The following is a 13,020-nucleotide window of genomic DNA, read 5'->3' on the forward strand; positions in this document are numbered from 1 at the left end:
CCTTTTCCTGAGGCCACAGTGCCCGCATGCACCACTGGTCAGGAGAGATCAATCCATTGAGGGAATAAAGGGCATTGACAATACGAATGGGATGGGCGTGGTTGTGGTTGCGCAACGAGGGCGAAGAATTGGATGCCATTGTGTCACATTGGGCAACATTGTAACGAGGTACAACGCATGCAACCATAAAATAGAATCGAATTTATTCTCTAGGTTCCCTGCTCGGCACTTTGCAAGTGGTTGCAGGCAATGAATGCGGCCTGGGGTTTCCAGAACCGTGTCAGGGGAAAAAATGCCCAGGTGGCAGTTCGTCCAGTCGTGTCAGCGCCTTCCAGGAACTGACCATGTGCCAAATTAGAGCGAGATTAGCAGCCAAAGCATGTGGACCAGAACGGACACAGACAAGGCAACGACAGGGAACGCGCTTGAATTTTGTTTCTCGTGCACTTCTTGCGCCTCCGGGCTCCTCTCCTCCATCCCCCATTCCCCACGAAAAGAGAAAAAAATTCCCCCCAGAACCCAGTTCTGCAGACCTGTTTCGTCGGCCATCCCCCGCGCTCGTCCCAGTCAGCCGTCGCCTTACTGTCCGTTTGCCAGCTGCCGCATTGTGCATGGTGCAGCAGCAGCAGTCGGCCATCGCTCAACCTCGACAATAGGGTCTTCGTCTGGCAGCAAACAGCACCCGCGCGCCTCGATGTGCCTCAGAGTCGCGAACCGTTGGGTTTTCGTCCTTTTGTCTTTCTTTTAATCCACGCCGACGTGTGTTTCCGTACAATACTAGCGTTTTTAATTTTGTTTGCCTCCTTTCCCTTCTCTTTTTTCTCTTCGAACCAACACACCGCCCTTACACTGAAACTCCTTAGCCGCGGTTTGTCCAACACGCGTCGCGTCCCGCCCTGCTTGATCGCATCACCACAACTTTAATCAAGCCCCCCCGGACGAGCCTCGCCCGGACAGGTGCTTGCGACAGGATTGGGATACGGGAGTTGTCTTCATAGAGAATCAGTGCAGACGATACTTGGTTCGTCTGCGCTGATCTCGTTATCAGTGAGTCCTCGCCCCTGTCTTGCTGTTGCCGGTGCTGTTGAGCCGCATTTGTCCAATGGCGTCGAATATGAAACATCTAACAACGCCCGCGTGGCATCCCAGAATCCGCAAAAACGTCGCCCTCGAAGCTCTCCCCCCAGACGCCCCCTCAAGCGTCGTCGGCTCGCCATAGCCGCAAATATTCCCGGGACAGCCGACGATCACCCCCCGCATCTCCTGCTCTCTCGGACGCCTCAACCGCCGACGGAGAGGCTTCTCCTGACCTGCCGCCTCTCCCGGCACCCTCTCTTCCTGAACGCGTGCGCGGTCTGTTGCGGACTCCAGAGACCCGTGTAGACTCCGACGACGACAACGACGACGCCGCCACGCAGCGCGGCAACAACCCGTGGGGCTCCCCGTATCCACCTCACCTCCGCCAGGAAAGCCCCAGCAGCCCAAGCGCCGCTAGCGACTCCTCCGAGGACTCCCCTATTCACCGATTAGAATTGCCGACCCCATTCCTCCGCCCTCCGCCTCTTGCGCAGGAGTCCCACTTGGAGGTCCGCCTCCCGCGCATCAGCGCCGCCGCAGCCGTCCTCGCAAACCGAGCGCGGCGCATCGCCCACGGTATCACTGAGGGCATCACCGAGGGCTGGATCCGCCAACACACGGCGGGCGGCGCCGAGCAGGAAAAGCGGCATTGGTTCAGCGACGGCGAGAGCGAGCACTCCTCTCTGAGTGACTCCATCACCGCCGAGGAAGCTGCCTGGCTGGGTGACGAGGCTATCCAGGCCCCCAGGAGCAGCAGCCAGAGAAGGGTTTCTGGTCGGAGTAGGAAAACCTCGACTAGCACCGTCACAAAGCAGTCCAGCAACGAGACCTTGCGCCCATCATCATACCTAGGCTGGAGGAGAGAGGCCCCAGCTACGATGGCCGCCGTCACGGATAATAGGGCGCTGACGCCCAATGGAGAGAAGCCTTCCGCGACCGAAGTTCCCTCGAGGCCGCACACACCGCAGCCCAGCCGCGATGCCGCCCCGTCGGAAGCACCCGTGACACCCTCAAAGGCAGCCGCTGTGAAGAAGGCTGCGGCCGCCGCCACGCCTCGTGTTAAGAAGAAGGTGCCGTGGAAAGGCAAGAGCGTCATGGTGTTGCTCCCGCGGGACGACGAACGTGGTCAACCTGGCCGGCCACCCATCCCATTGTCTGAGGAGGAAGTTGAGAATATTATGAGGACCTGGCAAGAGCGGGGCTACAACATCCACGGATTTGACCTTTATGAGCCGCCTTCCGAGTTTGGCCACTCCCAGGACTATTCGCAGAGCAAAGGTGCTTGGCCAGACCCAGAGGACATGGCAAAGGAGCGGCAGGATCGCAATTGGAAAGTGGTTCTTCCTGATCTTGATGGTAAGTGTCGGATTGTGACGGTGTCAGGTTGGATTGGAATATGCTCACAATTGCCATAGCATGGAAGAGGTATGTCGACGAGTTGAACAAGGCGAAGCTCCGCGCCCTTGGTGTTTCATTTGGAGACGACGACCCGCCGCCGCCATCGATTTCTCCAGTCTCGACGCTGAGCCGGCAGCCGTCCGCCGCGCCGTACCCTCCGTTGCCATTCTCTCCGCCGATCCCGACATCCTCGGCGTCCAGCAACCACGCCTTGCCCGGGTTCCCGTTCCCCAACCAGTTCGTCACGACCACTTCCCAGAGTCCCGGCATCCCGGCCGGCGCGTCTCCTGTGCCGTTCGGCGTCAAGTTCAATCCTCGCGCATCTATTTCCATCCCTTCGCCTCATGGATGGTCTCCCCAACTGCTGCTCCACCAAGGCCATCGTGCTGGTTCCCCGTCGCTTGCGAACCTCAGCGCCATCATGTCGCCTGGCTCTCCCTTCTCTGATGGCGTACCGGCGGCTCCCATGGGTCACCTGCGGCATCAGTCGCTCCAGTTTCCCACCTTGCCCCATCAGTTCCCGCCGCCAGTCCGGGCATCGCCTCGCTTGCAGGAGCTGCGTGAGGTCGATGAAGAGGGGCTCGTCGACAATGCGCCACCGCAACAGCACCCGCCGGGCTTCATCAGCCACAACGCCAGCGAGAGTTTACAGAAGGAGATTGACGAAGCGGAGTACCACCTGGAGGAGCAGATGCGCTCCACGCTCGACAACGACAAAGACTACAGCCCGCACAACGACCACCCCGTTGCGCCACAGCAGCACAGGTTTACTCGCGACGCGGATGGTGTTGTTCTGCATCACCCCCGGCCCCACAGTCGCGGGCATTCGCTGTCGCAAAGATACTTCACCGAAGACGATGCCAACAAGCAGGGTCCCTTCCAGCCTACTCTGCAGCAGATCAACGCCCAGCCGGCTGAAGATGACGAGATCGAGACGAATCCGAGCAATCTTGGAACGCCTGTCCAACCTCTGGATTTGTCCAACCTCATGCACCAGCGTGGCTTCTCCACGATTGCCAGCAATCCCTGGCTCGACAGCGAACCCAGCCAGCCCGCTGCTGCTGCCCCTCTACCGCCCGCGCCTAACCACGACGGCCCGTCCTTTTCCAAGTTCAATGTCGAGGCCCCCGAATTCAAGTTCAACCCGACAAGCACCTTCAAGCCTACTCCCTTCAACTTTACCAATAACAGTTTCCAGCCCACGTCTTTCAACGCGGGTGTCAACCCGTTTGAGCCGGCTCAGTCCACTATTTCCTCGGCCGCCTCATCAAGAATCAATGTCAACGCCCCGGTCTTCTCTCCGGGCCAGAGCGAGTTCAGTTTCTCGACCTCCGGTCCCAAGTTCCGCCCAGACGCTCCCTCCTTCACGCCTAACTCCTATGCCACCTCTGTCACAAGCCCCGTCTTGTCAGGTGCCGAGAGCGGCAGCAAGCGTGCCAGCTCCATCTTTGGCAACATCGATATCAATACCGCCGACGTTGTCAAGCCTCCCAAGAAGTCCAAGGCCATTCCGATTGTGCCGCCTCCAAAGCAGGGGTCGCGCGACAAGGATGGTGAACGTGTGGATGCTGATGGTCGTCTGGCGGCTGATGAATCTCGTGTCAAGCGGGCTAGGGCTAAGGCGGACGACGACGGCGATTCCGTGCCGTTGTTCGCTGAACCTTCCAAGGAGAAGACGCCAGTCCCAGAGCCTCGTGTGGAGGCCCCTGTTGTCGAAGACGCGGAGCCGGTTGAGGAGAAGTCGTTCGACGAGTCTCATCTCGGCCTCGACATGACCATGTCGTCCACCATGGTCTCTGAGACGACGGATACCAAGGCCACTGTAAGCCCATCAGTGCCCTCGCCTGGTCCTGGTGCGATGAACTGGGCGCCATTTGAACTCAAGGACAATCTCGAGATCCAGGCCTTCAACGACGCGAGGCCCTTCACTGACACGTTCAAGCCCTCGCACAAGAAGTCGCTGTCCGCTACCGCCAAGGAATTTGTTCCAGGTGCTGCCTGGGTCGGCCCCGTGGAGAAGGCTGCTCCCGAAGCTGATGTTGCGGTTGACAAACCCGCCGAGAAGCCTGCGGAGGAGTCTGCCACTGTCGTGGAGGAAACCCCTGTGCTTGATGAAAGAGTGGCCCCAGCCGTCGACACCGCCCCAACTGTTGTGGAAGAGAAGGCCTCAGAGCCCGAGTCTCAGGCTCCGGCAGAGGAGCCAGCGCCTGTTCCAGCTGTCGAGTCCCCCGCTGCCCCTGTTTCCAAGGGCCTCTCCGCCTCTCGATTCGCTTCCCCATCCCAGCAACCGCCGGAGCCCAAACGCAGTGGCCTGGCCGCCTCTCGGTTTGCTGCTCCTCCTTCACCTCCTCCTGCCGCTGGGGACCAGGAGCCCGCCAAGCAGTCTGTCTCTCCGCCGGAGGACGTTTCCCCCGTTTCTCGGGCTGAGCCGGCAGTTGAAACCTTGGCTGCTGAACCCACCATGGATGATATCGATGAGGTCATGCGCTGTCTGGATGAGAATCCCGATATGGGCGTTAACCGCACATACGACGAGGAACCTCAGTGGCACCGCAGCCCCGTGCGTCAAATCCCATTCGAGTCCATGGCTGAGTCGTCGCCGTCTCGTCTGCCTCCACCTAGCTATGAGCGTAGCGGCGCTCCGAGCCCCAGCCAGGCTGGCGATTACCTGGAGGATCCCTTCATCGATCCCCCGCGTAGTGGTCAGTCAGTTGAAGGTGCGGTCCGCCGCCTCAACGAGAACGGCAGCCTTCCCGCTAGCGACTGGGAGGGTGCGTTCAGCGAGGATGAAAAGACGAAGCTTGAGTCGCGCATTGCCTTCTTCGATGGCCGTGTTAACGAGCTTGTTGGCAACCTGCTCGCAGCGCGTCTTCATCCGCTCGAGCGGAGCCTGGATAGCATCCATCATACTCTCTCGGGCATTGCTAAACGGCCTACATCCAGCCGGCAAAGGAGCAGTGTCTCGGCCGTTGGACAAGACAGTGATGCGGACGATGAAGACGACGAAATTCCCCCAGCTATGCGCGCTCTCAGCCCGCGCCGCGACCGTAAGATGGAACAGATCCGGGCTGCGGTGTTGGACGCTCTGGCTACCCACCGCCGCAACCAATCCAAGGGAGAGTCTCCAGCCTCGACTGTCCAACAGGTCGACCACTCAGTCGTCCTTCAGGCCCTTGAGGATATGCGCGAGCAGCTCGGCCAGTCGCTCCAGCCCTCGGTTCGTAGCGAAGATATCAGGAGCATCGTTGAGGAGGTGGTGGAGCGCCGCGTGCCTCCCCCACCGCCAACCACGGACAAGGATGAGAAGCTGGCGGAACTGCAGAGCCGTATCGCCGATCTTGAGCAGCGACTCAAAGTTGCCGAAGAGAACGCTGCCACCGAGGTTGCGGCTAGGAATGCAGCCGAGAAGCGCGCGGCTGATATCGACAGGGAATTGCAGTCCGCTGCTACGAGGATCGAGGTGGAAATGATGAACAAGAGCGCACAGAACCAGCGCATCGCGGATCTCGAGGACCGGGCACATCATGCTGAGCGCCAGGCCGAGGAGGAAGTCAAGACAAGGAGGGCAGCTGAGGATCGGCTCTCGGAGGTCCAGCGTCTTCTTCGGATTTCGTCCGAAGAGGAGACGCGGCTTAGGGAACTCGTCGACGAGAAGGACAAGACCCTCCGGGAGATCCAGGCCGAACACGCTAAGAGCACTATGCGCCTGGCAGAACTTGAGGCTAAGGACGCTCAGGCCCAGCAGGCGCGCAGCGAGGTTGAAGCCCGGATCAGCGAGCTCGAGGCCGCGGCCCGTGAAGCTCGCCAGGAGGCCCAGCGTTGGCGGATGGAAACGGATCGCATCGTCGCCATCATTCACCAGCGCGATAGGGATCTGGCGCAGGCCCGGGACGAGAACGCCGCTCTCAACAAGCTCATCGACACCCTGGGCACCCAGCTCCAGGAGAACGAGCGCATCCGCGACACGTGGCGCGGCAAGTTCCTCACGATGCAGGAGGAGATGGCTCAGGCGGCCAAGCAGATTACCGAGGAGAATGCCCGCCATGTCAAGAAGGAGCAGGCGCTTCTTGCCCGTCAAGAGGTCCTCGAAGCACGGCTGCAGGCCGAAGCTCGGACCCGCGAGCGCATCGAGACGGAGCTGCAGAGGCTCGAGATGGGCGAGCGCCAGGGCATGCGTGCCGTTGCCGAGTGCAAGCGGCTCGAGGGCGTTCTCACCGAGATGCGTGCCGAGAACCACAAGCTGCACCAGGCGGCGCTCCGCTACCAGGCCGAGTTCCAGGAGGCCCGCGAGTCGGCTGCGCGCGAGGTTCAGCGCACCCGCGACGCCATGCAAGCCGAGGTGGACAGCGCCAACCACCAGGTCAACGTCATCCGCGAACAGCTCGAAGACGACTTGGCCCGGCTCCGGTCCCAGCTCGATCAGCTTCGCCTCGATGCCGACACGGCCCGGGCACGCCACGAGATGCTCCTGGAGGAGGCTCAGAACTCGAAGAAGACCGAGCTCGACGCCCTGGTGCGCAAACACCAGAACGAGATCGAAGACATGCAAGCCCGCTACGAGCGCCAGATCAGCAACATCACCGAGGATGCCCAGCGCTCCGAGCAGAACCTGCTGGAGCGTCTCAGCATCTCAACCTCCAAGTCGGAGTACCTGCAGGACAAGGTGGCGCACCTCGAGGAGAAGCTCGAGATCGCCAAGGAAGCAGCGCGGGCTGCGGCTCAAGCCGCAAAGTCGGCCGCTGCCCCCGAGGTCGCGTCTTTCAACAAGTCTGCGGGAAGCTCGTCGCGCGAGCTGGGTCTTCCGGAGAAGATCTCGCCGCAGGCTCTTCGCGAGTCCATCATGGCGCTCCAGGAGCAGCTCCAAGAGCGCGAGCAGCGCATCGAGGACCTCGAAACCAAGCTCGCCAAGGCAGATCCGGACGCGGAGACCAAGATTGCCAAGCGCGACGACGAGATTACCTGGCTGCGCGAGCTGCTCGCGGTCCGCCACTCGGATCTTCAGGACATTATCACCGCCCTGAGCCGCGAGGACTTCGACCGCGCTGCTGTCCGCGACGCTGCCATTCGCCTCAAGGCGAACCTGCAGATGGAGGAGCAGGAGCGCGAGCGCGCCATGAATGGCGGCTCTGCCATTTCCCTGCCCAACATCGCCGCCACCATCCGCGATGCCGCCACGCCCCGGGTCGCTCAGGCCGTCGGCCCCCTCGCTGCAGCCCTTGGCAGCTGGCGCAGGGCTCGCGTTGCCAGCAGCGGCACGGCGTCTCCGGCACCGAATGCTACGAAGAGCAGTAACAACAACAATAACGGCAGCAACTCAACCCCGTCACGGATCCGCCCCGCCGCAGCTGCCGCTAGTAACTTGCTCGGAGGACTCCTTACGCCGCCTGCGTCCTCGGCCCAGTCTAAGCAACAGCAACAGCAGCCGCAGCCCACAGCGTTTGCCAGCACCGGGAGACGGTTCACGCCGCAAGACCTGGCCAACAGGCCACGTGCTCCGTCGGCGCTGACCTCAACCTCCAAGGGCAAGGCCGTGGCCGCGACCGCCGTCCTCCAGGACGCGCTCGAGGAGCCCCAAACTCCGCTTCAGCAGCAGGTCCCTGCCGCCTCCATGATGGGTCGGTCAGGGCCCGTCACGCCGCCCATGATGCGGTCGAGCGTGTATGATGACGACGCGCAAGTGGAGGACTTTGATGACACGGGGTTCTTTGAGGAAGAGGAGGAGGAGCTGTGAACGAGACTGTCGTTGCGATTGCCATGAACGGATTAACTACGAACAATGATACTCTACTACTGAGCTGAACATAACCCTGATCACCGTCACAAACTCACTGATGATGGGATCGGCGGGAATATTTCTTTTGTTTGATTTCCCCTGTCTTTTGTGTCTCACGGGCGGTGGAATATGTGTTTTGGTGGATTGATGATGGATGGACGGCGGGCTTATGGTTGGGTGAGGTATCTGAGATTGGAACTGAATGAGTGAAGGCAAGATGACTAGGAAGGGGGAGGTGGTTTGAGCGTTTTACGCAAGATTGTCTCTGGTTGTGGATATTTCGCCGTTGCCTTTTTTGTGCGTTTTGCCATTTTTTCTCGTGGTTAATTCTTCTCCCTACTCAGTCCTTTTATTATTCTTTTGCTGGCTTTCTGCCTATTTATTACATTCTGTTCTCGACTGTTTCTCTGTTTCTATTTCTTGCCTGTTTTCTTCGTGACTCAGATTATACCTCGTCCTGGTCGGGCTTTGTGTTGTGGCGAGGACAGCACCTTCATTTGGTCTCTATTTTCTTCCCCCTCTTATTCACTGATTCTGTTCTGTTATTTGTTTCCTATTTTCACCCTCTTCTTAACCACTATTGTTTGCTCTCATTGCCTGAACTTCAGAGACATGTAGATATAGAATGCGATACCCCCTCAATTCACAACGGAATCCACTCATCACAGCTCTGTGATGTATGTACGAGTCCTTGATGTTTCATGAGCAGTGCCAGGAATGAAATGACTCTGGCAAGTTTGTGTTCCCACGCTATGCAACTTCGGATGATTTGTTTACTCATCCAGGGGCTTCTGCAACAACACCATTGCCTCGTTCTCGGAATCGCCGACGGCCCAAGTTCAGCGAAGCAAACAAACGTGTTTCAGGAAGTGGAAATATAGGTGTTTGATTTGTGAGATGTGTATTTCCCCTTCACCGCGCCTGAGCATGTCCCTCCTGCGCCGCAAGGGGATGATACTACCTCTCGCTAGGGCCAGTTAGAGAATTGTGTGCTGTTTGCTCCAAATGCTTAGGAGATCGACGACCTTCCATCTTGGCAATCGTCGGGAGCAAGCAAGGCAAGGCGTGCGTGGATGGACACCGCCGTCTCTTCTTTCTCTCATGCATCCAGTCCAGCGCACATGCAGGTGGGAAGCGTGCATTGTTTGGCAGCGTGCAGGCGAGCTGGGACTTGACACGCAGCGCACGTTGGTGGTGGTGGCAGTGGTGACTTGAACCGGGCAGCAACGCCTGAATGCATATGCGACCGCGACGGCAACAGCACCAGCAGTCCTCGAGGGCAAACAAGGTGGAAGGCAAAAGAGAGAGGGAAAAAAGAAGTACTCGATTGGGAAATGGATCGGGAACACAGCATCGAGGTCGCATGATGCACACATGGGAGTGTCTGTCCGCGGCCGCTGAGGCTGCGTTGGGGAGGTCGTGCAACGTGGGGGAGGACTTGGAGGCAACCGGCTACGTACCTATGGACCAGGAGGATGGGATTGTCATGTCCCGTCCATGCCGCTGGCCGAGTTACCTATGGGGAGCGGGAAAAGTTCCATTCTCGGGTTTTTGCCAGAGTGGTTTTCGAGGACCACACATGACAGAACGACGGTTGGTTCCGAGTCCTGTTGGCGGGATGGTTGGTGACGTCTCAGTTGGAGGTCGGGTCAGAAGAATGGAGAGGCACGAGGTGAAAGAGCGGCTTCGGAATCCGATAGGCAGGTTGGTATCTCGAACAATGATGGACGAGGCTGGGGAGTGAAGTGTTGGTTGTTTGGGCTGAGCATAATCAGGCTGTGAAGCTGGAATCTCTTGGGCCCGGCGTCTTGCCACCAGGGGAAATCTCGATTTCGACCTCGACAAGAGTGTGTCGGTTTTCATGACAAGAAAGATTGCCACATCCAGATCCAAATCTGGATCTCGTCATGCATCATCATCATCCGTGGACCTTCCCAAGTGCCGTCTCTCGACACAAGGTTCGGCTGCGTCCCGGGAAGGCGTTTCCCAGATCAATGGGTGGAGAGCTGTCCTGTTTGGGCAGGTGCAAACAATCGAGGTGTGGAAAGTGGCTTGTCTCTGGGTTGCGCTCGCCGGGAATGGCTTCAACTCAACCAGACTGCCGGTAGCCACGGCAGGCGCAAGGTGCCATTGCCGCTTCCACCACGCGAAGTGCCACCTGGCTACACAACACATTTCACATCATCCCCCCCCCCCCCAAAAAAAACCAACCTGGAAGTCCATCCCGGTTTTTCTTTTCTTGTGACCCCTTCAGCCAACAACGATGATGAAATGGCACAGGCCTACTTAGTAGACCAGCGGCCGGGTGAATGCTTTCCAGCACATTCACTGTTTCCCGACGACCTGCATCCGAATATTGGCTCCGCCTTCACCTTCGTCCCTTTTGGAGCATCAAATTTCGGCATCTGCCGCTCAAAAGGCAGACGGCTGTTCGTCTTTCTTTGGTTCCCGATCAGGTCGCCAACCCACTAGCCGCACGGTCCGGTAGGTTAATTTCTCTAGCGCACTGTGCGGGCCTCATCGAGGTCCGTGCAGATCCCCCTGGATTCGTTTTCGCACAACCCGCCGTCAAGTGAAAAACCACGAGGCGTTGTGGCTGGCCGTCACCATCGGATCGGGAGGAGGTGAGGTGAGGACCGGCAGACTGGAAGGCCCGTTGCTGACTGATGGCATGTCTTTCCGGTCCAATCGCGATACTCTGGACTTCTCACCACCTTGATCGCCGCTGTCCCAGTCCCCCCCGGCCGGTTCATCGGCCAAAAAAATTCAAGTTGTGAAATGTGTCGATTGGGCTCGGGTCCCGAACCGGCGGGTAAGTATTAGTACGTCGCATCAAAACCACGTTGCGGCGGACGAACCCATACTCCGGACAATGAGTAGCACTGAGCCAATTTAGTGCAAAGCTATTTTTGTTTGACATCCAAGCTTAAGTTTTGCTTCACTTTGGGTGGATGTCAGGCAGACAAAACTGCTGTTCCTCTGCAGACCAAGTCACATATCCGGAACGAAAACAAGCTCAGGGAAACTGCTCGACTGTCAAGATGGAGTCGACAGCATCCACCAAAACGCCCGAAGCGCCGCCACCTCCCCAAGATCTCACAACGGATCTTAGCGTCGCTGATTGCCGTTAACCTTGTTGACGCCACGCAGGTCCCGCCACTCCAGGCCCACCCGCGAAACGAACAGGCGAACCTGATGAACAAGACACCACCGTGAACCCGACGCATCCTCCACGAGAGTCCGGGTCGCATTCTGCAAGCCGAATGCAACGGCAACTTCATGTGCCCCTGCAAGCCAACGACCAAAATAGGAGACGGGTTGGATGGCTCCTTAAAAACAAACCGGGAACCCGCCGTGTTGTGTCCAAACTTCAGCAAGTGAGCAGAGGAAGTCTGGCAAGGTTGGCTGGTTGAGCCAAACCTCGATAAAAGTTCCCAGAGAAAGCAAACACATTTTGTTAGTCATTCGTCTCGAGGCCGTCGCGCAACAAAAGACTCACTTGCTGCAGGGCACCCAAAAGTCACAGCATCCGCGTCCCGATTCATTGGCTGGCCTCGCTTCCATCAAGTGAAAACGCGTCGAGGCATCGAAGTCAGTCAATGTTTGCGTGGTGCCCTAGGACCCAGATGCTCGCATCCACAAGGCTGCTGCCGCTCTCCCGGAGCACGCACACCGGCAAACACAGCGTCTCCCAACCCGGGCGGCTGCAGAGGCAAGCTGCACTGTGCGCGCTAGCTTCACGAGGGTGGTCACCGTCGTGGATCAGCGGACACAATCCATGGATGCAGGGAGAAGTGAACTCACCCACTACCAACTGGTCACCACCCTCCCATCAGCTGGCCCCCTGCATCCATCCTGGCATCAGCTGAATGTGCTTCCCATGCATCATTTGCGGGGGTGCTGGTGAGAGAGGAAAGATGGGCAGGCCATTGCAGAGCGCGTCCCTTCGGACTAGGTAAGGGGACACGCCGCACGAAGGGACAACACAAGTACTTAGGTATGGTGGAACAGATCTCTTGTTCTCGGTGATGAAGGAAAGGGCATCAAGATCGCCGGGGCATTTGGCGTACGACAAACTGCAGGACGGGTTGAGTGATCCAGGCTCGTGGGTGGTCGCTGCTCCACAAGAGCGGTCGAGAGGCGGGCGGGAGGCGCATTTGGCCCCCGTGTGGTGCCGCAGACATCTTGTGGGGCGCGCCTCTGGTTTTGCTGACGGCTGCCCAGCGCTGTGGGAGAGGGATCAATGATCGGTCCAGTCGAGGGAACACAACGCCTCCGCAGCCCACCACCAGCATCTGCAGGCGACTAGGGAACATCTCTGCATCTCTCCACGCCCAGAAGTTGCCAAATCCCTCAACAATGCCATCCCTTCCCACCCTTTTTTTCTCAAGCTGGGAACTTCCGATGCGACATTTCCTGCCGTTGAAGGCCAAGTAGTCATCTCCGCAAAAAGTTGGTGGGAGCGCACCATGGGTCGTGTCGGCGACCACTGCAACCCTCGCCCGGATCCCCATTGGACAGCGGGCTGCCAAGTCGCCAAGCTAGAGCTGATGTTTGTTAGGTTGACACCGGGGACAGGGATTTCGCAATTTCCAGCATACAAAAGTAACTCTAGGTACGTACTCCATACCTACTACGTACATACATGCGGAGTAAGCTGTCGAACATCGGGGACTCTCAAAGCCTTCTCTGAGGGCGAAGTTTCCCTCTGAAGTCGATTGAGTAATGTTTTCCCCCTCAAGTATGTACTTCGGTATGAACCTCTCACCTGC

At 58.6% G+C, this 13,020-nt stretch overlaps 2 protein-coding genes across 2 annotated transcripts; one reads left to right on the top strand and one right to left on the bottom strand.

The window, feature by feature from the left end:
* Positions 1-379: 379 nt before the first annotated feature.
* On the top strand, positions 380-8,206 carry VTJ04DRAFT_2520 (uncharacterized protein; the record flags this gene model as incomplete). The annotated part of the gene is made up of 5 exons (XM_069360319.1): positions 380-727; positions 864-957; positions 1,012-1,047; positions 1,150-2,433; positions 2,493-8,206. The coding sequence occupies 5 exons, from the start codon at positions 380-382 to the stop codon at positions 8,204-8,206; spliced, it is 7,476 nt and encodes a 2,491-aa protein (XP_069221041.1).
* Positions 8,207-8,300: 94 nt separating this feature from the next.
* On the bottom strand, positions 8,301-8,842 carry VTJ04DRAFT_2521 (uncharacterized protein; the record flags this gene model as incomplete). The annotated part of the gene is made up of 3 exons (XM_069360320.1): positions 8,301-8,584; positions 8,635-8,739; positions 8,824-8,842. 3 exons carry the CDS (start codon positions 8,840-8,842, stop codon positions 8,301-8,303), a joined length of 408 nt encoding a protein of 135 aa, XP_069221042.1.
* Between the last annotated feature and the right edge of the window lie 4,178 nt (positions 8,843-13,020).

The sequence above is a fragment of the Mycothermus thermophilus genome (genome assembly GCF_041956435.1).
Source record: "Mycothermus thermophilus strain CBS 625.91 unplaced genomic scaffold VTJ04scaffold_2, whole genome shotgun sequence".
In the NCBI taxonomy this organism is placed as follows: Eukaryota; Fungi; Ascomycota; class Sordariomycetes; order Sordariales; family Chaetomiaceae; genus Mycothermus; species Mycothermus thermophilus.